This window comes from Myotis daubentonii, chromosome X, assembly GCF_963259705.1.
Source record: "Myotis daubentonii chromosome X, mMyoDau2.1, whole genome shotgun sequence".
NCBI classification, from domain to species: domain Eukaryota; kingdom Metazoa; phylum Chordata; class Mammalia; order Chiroptera; family Vespertilionidae; genus Myotis; species Myotis daubentonii.
This window is the reverse complement of record NC_081861.1, coordinates 12271249-12283451: the sequence shown is the minus strand read 5'-3', so window position 1 is coordinate 12283451 and position 12203 is coordinate 12271249. Positions and strand designations below refer to the sequence as shown.

Sequence of the window (12203 nt, the reverse complement as noted above, 5' to 3'; positions counted from 1 at the left end):
CCTGTCACACACAGAGCTGCAGGGTGATCAGGGTGTTGGGGATCTCCCCCTATCAGACACAGAGCAGGGCCTATCAGGGGGTTGGGGCGCCTTCCCCTGTCAGGAACAGAGCAGGGCAGATAGGGAGGTTGTGGCCGTGCCCTCTGTCACACACAGAGCCACAGGGTTATCAGGAGGTTTGGGTGCTGCCCCCTGTCATGCTGATCTGGTGCCGGGAGGCCTCGCGGCTCTGCTGATCCCGGTGCTGGGAGGCATATTACCCTTTTACTATATAAGATAGAGGCCTGGTGCATGGGTGGGGCTGGCTGGTTTGCCCTGAAGGGTGTCCTGGATCAGGATGGGGCTCTCCACTGGGGTGCCTGGCCAGCCTGGATGAAGGGATGATAGCTGTTTGCAGCTGGTCACACACCCTTCAGGGTGGGGGTCCCCACTGGGGTGTCTGGCCAGTCTGGGTGAGGGGCTGAGGGCTGTTTTCAGGCTGGTGGGTGACTGAAGCTCCCAACTGCTCCTTTTTTTCTTTTTTCTTTTTTATTCTGGGCCAGCTTTAGCTCTGGCTCCAGCTCTGAGGCCTCAGCTGCTGAAAGCAGGTATCTGGTTTGTTTGGGTTCTATAATCGAAACTCTGTATCAACTCTAGCTCTGAGATCCCAGCCAGCTGAAAGCTGGTTTCTGGGGTTTTGTTTAGCTTCTATATTTGTTACAATGTTTCAAACTGCAAGCTCAGAGGCCGGCAAGGCAGGCGGGAATGTTGCAGTCCTCTGTCACTGAAGCAAGCAAGCCTCATGTTCAGTTTAAGCTGCCTGGCTGCTGGCCGCCATCTTGGCTGGCAGTTAATTTGCATATCGCCCTCATTAGCCAATGGGAAATGTAGTGGTCGTACGCTAATTACTATGTTTCTCTTTTGTTAGATAGGATGCCTATAAAATCCAAATAATAACCAGTTTACAGCTTATATCTTATGCTCTGCATTAAGTTTCTTTCTCCAACTTTCCCCTTAGAAAAATCTACAACTGTTCAGCTTTCATCTCTGCCCAATTCCCTATTGTCACAGCTCCTTATTTTCATAGGTAGAGAAGCCACCAAAACATGGATGGAGAAGCCTAAAGCTTGGAGCCATCAATTAGAAACTCATTAGTCTTGCTATTCAACAGTGTCCCCTGAAAAAAGTTACTTTCCTGTCTTTATCGGCAGGACTTGCTACTAATATTTCATTTAATTTCAGCAAACACAGAGTACCTGTGTCAATTCCTGTGCTAGGTACTGGAGATACAGAAATGTACCTAACATGTTTTCCACCTTTGAAGAACTTTTAGTCAAATGGAGGAACACAGTTATAATTTTCTCCTCAAATTTAATTTTTCCCATCTCATTCATTTTTGCATTTAACAAACTGCTGTGAGTCTACCAAATACCAAACAATGAATTAGGCACTGGTGGTACTGATATTAACAAAACAGACATGGAACTTTCTGTCAAACACAGGATCTATGTCTTCGGAGGTCAGTGGTTGACCAAGGAGTGAAATGGCTATAAAGGATTGTGGGTGGTGCTGGTTTAATGATTAAAACGGCACCGTAATTCCATCACTTTGTTAATAAAAGTCTGTCTCTATTTCCTTAAAAAGTACTCTAGACCAAGTGAGTCAAGAACCCAGCCAACTATAATAAATTTTCATCTATTTTTTCCATGTTATCTGTGGTCTCAGGGGAGCCTGGGTTCATGCTTCCACTAGCTGCTAAGGCCTGATGCTTCACCAAAAGTCATCCCTGACCCTGGGTCAATTGCCCAGTCTACCAAGTAGCACATGCATAAGTTTTCAATGAAGAAGTTTTTAAAAGCACCAGAAATGTGTTTCCCAGCCAGAGTGATGAAAGCTATTCTGCCTTGTGACAGGATTGAAGTGCAGCTAAAAAATAACCTGAAGTTTATTTGACCAAAGTCTTCCCTCCCTATTAGGAAACAGCCATTTTTCTACGTAATCATAAGGAAGAAAAACAAACAAGCAAGTGGAACATGAAACTTCAAAAGAGATAGAAAGTCTGGATTGTTTGAAATGCCTTCAGGGTTGGCCTGCTTGGGTTGGGAAGGAGCAAAGAGAGGAGCTGGTTTGGGCAGGGGCTGTTTGTGTGTTTGTAGTACCCCTAGATTTAGGAATCTATTTGCACATGTGTGTCTATGGAGTGCCTAGGGTAACATGTGGGTTGTTTGTATTCTGTGTGTATTTTCTTACATGCATATACATTTTTCTGAATGTATTTATGGATGTTGGTGCATGAATGAGAGTGAGTGAGTGTATGTGTGTGTGTGTGTGTGTGTGTGTTCAAACTTCCCTCACAACCACTCATGACTCCTTCTCCTGAGAACTAACCTGCTTCTGCTTCTCCAACTGATTCCTAGAACTGTGTGACTGAGAGTCCTGTGAAGTCAACATGCCTAAACCAATTCTCATCCTCCAGTCTTTTGCCTCCAGTCTTTTTGTTCAAAAAGTAGCTTCAGTTGCTTTCTTATGAAAATCTTAATTATTAACTAATACCCAGAAATACAAAGAGAGAGCTTCATATTCTTGGTGAATCTGGTTATCCTCAATGGCCTATGAGCTCTCTCTGAATATAGGGATTTCCAGAACCCCATAACGCAGATTTGGACTTTTAAGGAGTACTTGTTGAATTACCAACTAGCAACAGTTTTAATGCACACCTACATCTGAATCTGTGGGAATTAGTAGTCAACAGGTTAAAAGGGGCAAGATAGACATACAGGCATTCCTGCTGACCCTATGAAAGATCCATTACCTCTGTCCCCCATGTCAAACATGCCCCTCAGTGAGCTCTCCCTGTGTGTCAAGCACTCTATTAAAAGCCAGAGAAACTATAAAGACTTGGTACTTGCCCTTAAGGAGTCTACAGGGAGTCTACTATATCCATGCACACCCTTCTCTTTATTCCACACCTGAAATACAAAGTTTAGGCCTCTACCATCCCCCTGCCTTCCCTCACAACCACTCATGACTCCCTCTCCTGAGAACTAACCTGCTCTTCCAACTGATTCCTAGAACTGTGTGACTGAAAGGAGAGTCCTGTGAAGTCAACATGCCTAAACCAATTCTCATCCTCCAGTCTTTTGCCTCTTATAGTCCATCCTGTACAGAATACCAGATCAATCATTCTAAAACAAAGCATATTTTTACTGCCCTACTCAATGTTTCTGTATTATGTAAAGGGCAAATTCTATTATGTCCCTATACACTGTCTATATTTACCCAACATGTCTAAAGAAGCTCTGTCCCTTGCTAAGTAGTAGTCTCACTGAATATAGTGATACAGAAAAAAATAAGTAATAAACATGGACATTTCATATTTTTAAATATATTTTTTCTGATTTAAAAATTGTTATTTTCAATACAAAGGCACTCATTCAACAAAAATTTACTGAGCATCTAATAATTGCCAGGCATACGGAGCAGATAATAGCTTTTTTTGTTCCCTGATATAATAATTATTCAATCAATATCTGATACTCAGTAGATATTAATCAGATGGTCCATTAGGATGGGGTCTCCTGTCTCAACTCTCCTCTGCATTCTTTGCTTTGGCACCAATGGAGAACAATAGGAGAAGGGAAAGTCCTTGCAAATGACTCAGGAGTCATCCCCTTTCTAGCTCTACTGTGCTCCGCCTTGTTCCTTAAATATGCTCCAAAGCTAATTGCTCACATCAGTAGAAGGATAAGTTTCCAGAAGTGGCTTAGACTCTTACTCCAAACACTCTGCATCACCCCGGCCAAGCCAAGTCCCTGGACCTGTTTGCAAGGAACAGACTTCTTTGATAACACCACTGGCTGCTTAACTGAGAGTGCCCACCACAATGTTCTCTTCACATGACTTATCAGTACTAATATTGTGTGGTGATGGCAAAATGTGAAGGGAGAAGTCAGGGAAAATTTAATTGAGGATAGGAAGCCAGGTTGATTTTGAAAGATGTGTTGTATAAAGAAGGGAAGGATACTCCTGTTGAGGGTATTTGCTTTTTATGCAAATATGTGGGGAGAGCAGGGCAAGAGATGGATTCAGCTAAATGTAGGTTGGTAAGGATAGAGAATTCATCTGAGATAAGACTTCTCCATAGGACATAGCTACAAGGCCCTGCCATAGAGGAAAAAACACATTTTATTTGATCTGATGTATCATCTTTCACTCTTACTTTACCAGGAACTACACTTACCATGTCAGTATCTGACACAGGGCCAAAACTGGTCACGTAGATATCAGTCTTCACTTCAGTCACTGCATCTGGGCCAAAGAAAATAGAAAAGCAGAGTGTCATGAAAACCTGTGGCCTTAGCTCTGAGAAAGACCAGTGCAATACTTGGAATGATAACCAGCTTGCTATATCTGAGAAAGGGTATTTGGCACAGTCAGAGGGAAACCCCTAAAAAAACCCCTCTTACTTGTACTATTTCTTCATGGAGAACATGCTAGGTACAGATACAAAGTCCATCCCATTAGGTGTCATTGAGAATTACAGCAGAATCCCAAAGCTTAGTGAGAGCCCTTAGAGATCTCTGGAATCACCTGTGGTGGACATTCACACTGGGAATATCCTTACTTGTGGTAGGTTACAAATATTCCAATATCCAACTCTCTTCCACTTCCAGGAACATAAAATGAATGCATTCCCACTCCACTGCCTGCTTAAAGTAGGGAGGGGTCATGGGACTGGTTTTGTTTATGTGAGGAAGTAATATGTGTCCCTCCCTGGGTAGAACAATTATGGTCCCATACAAGCCCCTCCCTGCCGTGGTCTTCATATGGTCAACATCATATGTTGATGTGGAGCTACCATAAGATTGATATAGCCTGGAATGATGAGCCAACACATGGAGAACAACTCCCCTAAAGGGTTGCCCATGGACACAATAGTGTGGTGAAGGCTTGAGAGGGGATAGGAGTGGGGAGAAGGGGATCATGCAGGGGAAGTGGACATCTGTAATACTTTCAATAATAAAGGTAAATTAACAAGAGTCTAGATCTACAATAGACTTTGCATGGGTGAGAAATAAACTTTTGTTGGGTTAAGTGACAAATATTTGGAGATGACTGACATTACCTCATTCACTCTCTTCGCATTTATTTTTCTTTCTTGTAACTGTCTACTTTCTAGTCTGCCTTCCTACCTAATCCAAGAATCCCTGAAGGGCAGTTTCCCTGTTTTGTTATCTCTGTATCCTCAGTACATAGAAAAGGAACCTATTACTCAGATAGTGATGACTGAATAATTTGATCTGAATGGATGAATTCATCACATATTTGCCAAGTTGGAAAATGATACCCAAAAAAGTAAAGTTATTATACTATTAAGTTTCTCTTTTCTTGCTTGTGTCAGCCCTGTCTACCCCTTTGCAGCCCAGACTAGTATATCCATTCCAGCATACCTCAAACAGAGCATAGCGCTGCATAGTCCAGCCTAACAAAGCCCATTCCAACCTACCAAACACCCCATCATTACAGTAAATTCAAACAAGTCCCACTCTAGCCCAGCACAGCTGACCCCAGTAGAGCACACCAATAACACAGCTAACACAAACAGAGTCCACACAAGACTCAATATGTGTATGTAATGAGACTGGCTAATGCAGTCTATAGCACTATTTCTTTTCCCTCATGGAGAAGGAAACACACCTACTCCATGTGTAGCATATTCACTCTACTCATCCAGTCCTGGGTTCTGGCCCACACGTACCTTAGATTTGCTTGACTTCCCACTTTCCAGAATCATCCCTTAGGCTTAATACACTGTTCGCCTACTCACATACTAGTATACTCAAGGCCACTGCATGCATCCACAAACATTTAATTTTCAGAAGAGATTATGGGTATCATCCTATATAATACAAAAGAAACATGTAAATTGACCATCCATCTGCTACACTCACCAGCCAATCAGGAATGAGTATGCAAATTAACCTGACAAAAATGGCGGGTAAATCTGAATACACAGGCACCAGGCAGAGAGCAGAGTGGGAGAGCAGGCAGAGAGTGGAGCAGCTTGGGGAAATTGGCTCTTGTGTAAGCCAGATGGAGAGGAGAGAGGGAGAGCTTGGCAAAGTGGGACAGAGCCAGAGCAGTAAGGGAAAACCAAGATCACGGGAAGTACCAAGAATTCTGGGAATAGTAGTTTTGGTGGCAGCCCCAGGACCGGAAGTGGAAGCCCAGAGCACGGGGAGCACCAGAAATGCTGGGAATCATAGTTCTGGTGGCAGACGAATCTCCTAGACACTAGAGCAAAGTGAGCCTAGAGCAAGTTACTGTTGTGGTGGGGGATAGAGGGAAAGCAAAGGTGAGAGACATAAGTAAAATCAGAGTGTCTAAGAAAAATTAAAGGGAAGATATCCTAAAACTTCCAGAAAATCTCCACCAATGAAGCTAAGGAAAAAAAAAAAAGCCTCTATTATTCTGTGAGCAACAAACCAAACTGAGTTGGGGGTCTCAGACAATTCGCTCATATCATTTCAAGGACAGACATAAACTCCCAGATTGGAGAGGGCTCCCCTGAGGGGTCCCAGATTGGAGAGGGTGCAGGTCGGGCTGAGGGACCCTCACACCCCCCAGTGCATGAATGTTGTGCACTGGCCCTCTAGTTTAATAATAATAAACTCTATAGTCAATTTATCAAAACACACAATTTACTCCCAAGCTTAATCAGCAAATGACATGTCTCTGAAACAAGAGTTGTGCTTTAAATAGCCTCTCATCCAGGGCACAGATATCCTTTGAAGCCATTTCTGTGCTTGAAGAAGAGACAACACTTCAGAACCCAGAGCATGCACCCTAAAGACCTGTACCTTCAGATACAATGCCAGGTTCGTTGGCTGGAGAAGCACTGCTCTTTCTCTTAGTACAGAAAACAAAATTAATTAATTAATGGGAGATTCAAATATAATTCAAACAATTATATTTGAATCCAATATGCCAGGCAGGACATAATTAGACATATAACAACTTTCTAAACCAATATACTAGTAATTGCAAAATTGCAAGATAGTTATGCAACCTAAAAACAGGGGGCCCAGACTACAGAAAAAAAAAAAGGAGAGCGAGAATGGTAGCAAAATCAAGTGGCAGGAGACTGCTCTAGTTTCAATGGGACAGTAGAGTCACTGGAGGTAGAAAGGGAAGTAGCTAAAATAAGAGTCTTGGACTGGAATTGGAAGGCTTGCATTCTAGATCTTTGAAGCCTGGCTTGCTAAACGCCTTACCAAGAATGTTTCCTTTTTGCTGCTCTCTTGTACAACAAGGGTTTCGGACCAGTCAAATTCTGAATTTTCACTCAGAACAGAGGAACTCTACTAGGAACTCTCTGACTGTAGCACCAAGCAAAAAGCATCTGACTAAAGGTACCAGATGGTAACAAGTGGCATGCTTTCTTTGCTGCCTAAGGAAGATGGGAGGTTTTGTGCAAATCTGATGCTCCTCCTCCTCTCTCAATTGTTTGTGTTCATTTAAAAGGCAACCATTGATTGCTAAGAAAGAAACAGTGTGGGGAGAGGCTGCTTTCCCAAATTAGGGCCTAGCCAAGCTACAGAACTTTCACTGACTTTACTGCAGGGAAAGTTGGGAAGTTTGGTATTGTACACTGGACACTTAATTCCTTCTTCTCCATTTCCATCCCATTTGGTAAGAATATGGCAAATAAAGAGAATTAGGAGAAGTGGTGTAAATGAAAGGAAGAGGGAAACAATAAGGGGAAAGAAAGGAATAGGAAAGTGGTCATTAGAAAAGGATTGAAGGAAAACGGAAAGAAAGGATGAACAGGAAGAAGTAAAACAGTAGGACAGTGGAAAAGAAAGAGACTGAGAAGAGGAAATAAAACTAACTACACAGAAAGTTATAGGGCAAGAGATAGCCAGAACTAAGAGTGAGAGAGAGAAAGAGAAAGCAAGAGAGAAGATGCTAAGAGAAAAAGAGAGGTAATGCTCTTTTCATCAAAATAGCCAGAAATCTCTCATGTAGAGGGATGTGGAGACAGGGATTGTTACTTATGTCCTGGCAGCTCAAGTGAGGGAGGGTTGTGAATTTATGTTAATATCCTTAGAGCTCTGACCCTCTACTCAAAGGCTAGGCAAATACAGGGAAACTTGACAGTGCTCCAGTACTTCACACAGGGACCACCAAGCCCCAATGGCTAAATTCCATTTCCAGACTAGGAAATCCAGCTGCCTTGGATCAGAGTATATAACAACACTCAGGGAAGTCTCCTGCAGAAGTATGGCACAGTGGTTAAAAGCATGACTAACTGGGTTTGAGTTCAGGTTGTGCCTTTTGTCTTTGTGTCTGTTTCTTCATGTGAAAAAACTGGAATAATGATAGCACTTACCTCAGAATTGTTTAGAGGATTTAAAGAGATGATATTAAAAAGGGGACATCTGTAATACTTTCAACAATAAAGAAAAATAATAAAGAGATGTTATTTAGGCCAGTAGTTAGAACAGATCCAGTGTTCAGTATACATTAACTGCTGCTGCTGCTTAATACTATTCCAGAGGTGATACAATAAAGCCAGGTGGACAGAACTTACCTGGAAGTTTAAGATCTTGGGTCCCAGACATAGAAGACAATATCCACCCACCACTACAGCTCCTCTGTTTGAAGCAATGATTAGGAATTTGTCATTTCACTTAAATAAATGAAAATCTAAGTGAATTAGACTAAACCTGATAATGGCTCTAACTTATACAATAGCTCCTGCCCACAGGAGAGACAAATGTGAAACATAAATTAATGGGCAGATAAGAGGAATTTCCCCACATATGTAATACCTTAATCAATAAAGAAAAAAAAAGAGGAATTTCCCCTGCTTTTTAAACAAGTGTTTTCAGACGCTCCTTGACTTTTTCTTAATTTACTTTGGGTACCCAATTTCCTTCCAATGTTATCCTCTGAAACAAACGGTAAATAGAATTTTCTTTTCTTTGGTAAATTTACTGTGGCATTAGGTCTCCCATCAATGGGAAACTCATCAACCAGTCTCTATGCCATTTCTAATTGTTTTTTTAAAAGAATAAAGATAAGCCAATAAGTGATCACTATGTTTATATTAAATATATTGCTCATAACAAATTGGATTTTCTAGTTTAACCTCAAATAGATCCCCCAAGAAACTGTGAATTTTCTCTTTTGATCAGAAACCAGAGTAGTTGGCCCAATTATAGTGCTCCACCACAGCATATATATAAACACTGCTCCACCACACAACAAGGTCTGCTTCTTGTTCTTTTGAGATTTAAAGATGTTAAGAAATCAAAAGAAAGTCATCACAGTACCCCTTAGTTTGTTCTTTTTGTTCCTTTTCAGACTAAATATCCTTATTTCCATTAACTGTGTCTCCCCTCTTTTGACATGGTTTTAAGAACCCTCACTATCCCCCATTCACTTTCCTCTGGCTCAGGTCTGAAGTTTTACTGTCATTCCTGAAATATGTTTTGTAGAAAAAGTTTGTTACAATTCCACTAGAGACAAGGTCCTAAAATGAATTATGTGAACAAAAGTTAACTATACCCCTTTAAATCATTTTAAGCACAGATGTACTCTTCAGTCCTTCCCAAAGACAGTTTTCTTAAGAATAGTGAGGCTTTGAGGATTGGAACGTTAACTAAACAAAATAAATAAATAAAAATTTGACATTTTTGTTTTCTTTTAGATCACTGGAAATTTTGGAGAATAAGTGTTTATTGTAGTGCACACTTTTCATCTTGAAGGGAGACCAAGCTGCTGAAAACCAGGTGCCATGTGACTAGCTGTCTGGGTCAGCTAGCTACATGGATTTAGGGAGTGGGCTACAGTGACCTTGACAGGCCCTCAAGGATTGGAGAGCTGGATTTCTCTGTTCTCGTGCTAATGATCTTTCCATTTGTCTTTGACAATCCTTGGGGGGTAAGTAATCAGTGACCCATCTCCCAATAGCATGAATTACTGGTTAAATCTCTGGAGTAACCAGAAACAGGTGGCCTAAGGAAGCAGAAATTATAAGACTGTGTCAGAGGTCCTGAGCTATAATTTAAACTTTGCAACTGACTCACACATCGTTTTGCAGGCTGTTCTGACAGAACTCACAACTTTCATATTTGGTCTCTTAGAAATCTAGCACTGCGTTTATGCTGCTCCATCTAGTGTCTGGTACCTAAAATGTACAGCAAATTTTCAATAGCTAGCTATACGCAATGCGTGTTTATAAACACCAGTAAAAAATACTACAAGATTTAAGAGAGACCACAATTACCACCTACGTAATCACTGTGGGTTCTCGTTCATTCCACTATTGCTAGAACCTGACCCTCCCACAGGTAGTACAGAACAAAATTAACTGCCTGTTTCCCAAAATTCTCTGGAATTTCAGTCTTAAAGAGACCCTAAAATATGCCTTTCAGTCCCAAGCTAGATAACAGTTGTTGGCATTAGACAGCACTCAGATCACTCAACTCCTTTCACCGATTCCACACAAACACTGATTCCTGTACCATAACCCTCTGCATTTCATCTTCCTTTAAATCTGGCATTTAATACTTAAATTGTAAAGCACCAAAACATATCTCAAGTTTCAATTCAAATGGTTGCATTTGTCTTTCACTCATTCTGGATATTCCTCTCCTGCAACCTTTCCCCTGCACCTATTATTTGTTGCCTAACCCAATACTTACCCAAAAAACAATGCAAAAATCACTGAATCTCATTTCAGTTCTTGGTACAAACCTGAGCAGTGCTACTGACAAACTCTATTATCTTGAATGGCACTTTTACCTCCCTGAGCCACAGTTTCCTTATCAAGAATATGAAGGGTTTCAGCACAGATATATCTAAAATTCATTTAAAACTAGTATATAAATCTTTGGTTTCCTGGTTTCTAAACCCAGAGTAAGTCAGAAGCACTAAATTAGAAACAAAAAGATAGGCACAGTAGAAAAAACAAACAAACAAGAAATAAGCAGTAAAGAAGAAGATAGGAAAAATAATAATATCCAGGTTTTGTTCCATGGAAATAAAATATTCAAATGGTATTTTTCAGTTTTCTCTAGAAAGGATGTTGTGCTCAATGCTCCCAGTGGTGTTACTGTAGTCTACAGCAGCACCTTCCTAGAATATCTTTGCCCTCAGAATTTTCTAGTGACTTCCCTTTCTTGTGATAGGGACCAATGGCAATATTTGGATTTGTAGTCCTAGCGGAAAAAGGTAAGTATATGGAACTATCCACCCACATGGAAAGAAATGTCGGTATCAGCTGTAGAAGAAATGAAAACAATCGAGAGCAGCCTCAACAGAGATTCATACCTCTTTGCTGCAATAGAGTCCATTCCTGAGAGCTAAGAGGGTTTCCATGGGGCAACATTGTAACAAAATTAGAGAAAGAAGTTGATGCAGTGCCCAAATAATGACCAAGAAAACACAATGTCTTCTCTACTTTCAGAAAAAGCTGAAAGCCAGGGGAGAAATAACAGAATTTTTAAAACAGCTGAAATTTCCCAAAATGTTACAAGGATGCTTTGGTATTTTCCCAGTTTTAAAATTCCCTACTGAATTTTAGCTTAAACATAAAATTAATAAATGGCAAAACCATTGGTATAGGAACGTGGACTACTGGTCCTACTTCAAGTTAATTATACCTTAGTTTCCTTATCTATAAGAATGGTAGTTATAAGTCAAACAGAAAAAGCTAAAAACTATATGATTTCCCTCATATGTGGGATATAAAACTGAAACTTATGAACACAAACAGCAGTGTGGTGATTGCCAGAGGGAGGGGGTTGGGGGGAGAAAGGGGTCCTAATATAAGGTGACAGGAGAAGATTTGACTTTGAGTGGTGGGCACATGGTGCTATATACAGATATTGTAACAGTAATCACATATGAAACCTATATGTTCATGTTGACTAATGTCACCCCAATAACATTTAATTTAAAAATGGTAGTTGCTTTTGTTATTATTCAAATATTAAAAAATACTATGGTTTCCAAGGCCAAAATATATTAAAAGATGCTACCAGTCATATACATTACCATCCTTAAGAAGTGTTTGGGACGTCCAGGTAAGATGGCACAAGTAACTTCATATCTCAGTATAACACTCTGATCCAAACACACAATAATGAGATAAAGCACGAAATATATGACAAAACGATATAGTTGTTTCAAATAAAAGATCAAAATATCATGGG

The 12203-nt window shown here is 40.6% G+C and overlaps 1 protein-coding gene across 2 annotated transcripts in view; it reads right to left on the bottom strand.

Annotated features, from left to right (window-relative positions):
• Window positions 1-12203, bottom strand: part of GABRA3 (gamma-aminobutyric acid type A receptor subunit alpha3) — a 227971-nt gene that overhangs the window by 128327 nt on the left and 87441 nt on the right. For both annotated transcript variants that reach the window (XM_059678914.1, XM_059678915.1), the window contains exon 4: window positions 4220-4287. In XM_059678914.1, the coding sequence (XP_059534897.1) occupies window positions 4220-4287 (68 nt within the window). The remainder of the gene's footprint in view (window positions 1-4219; window positions 4288-12203) is intronic.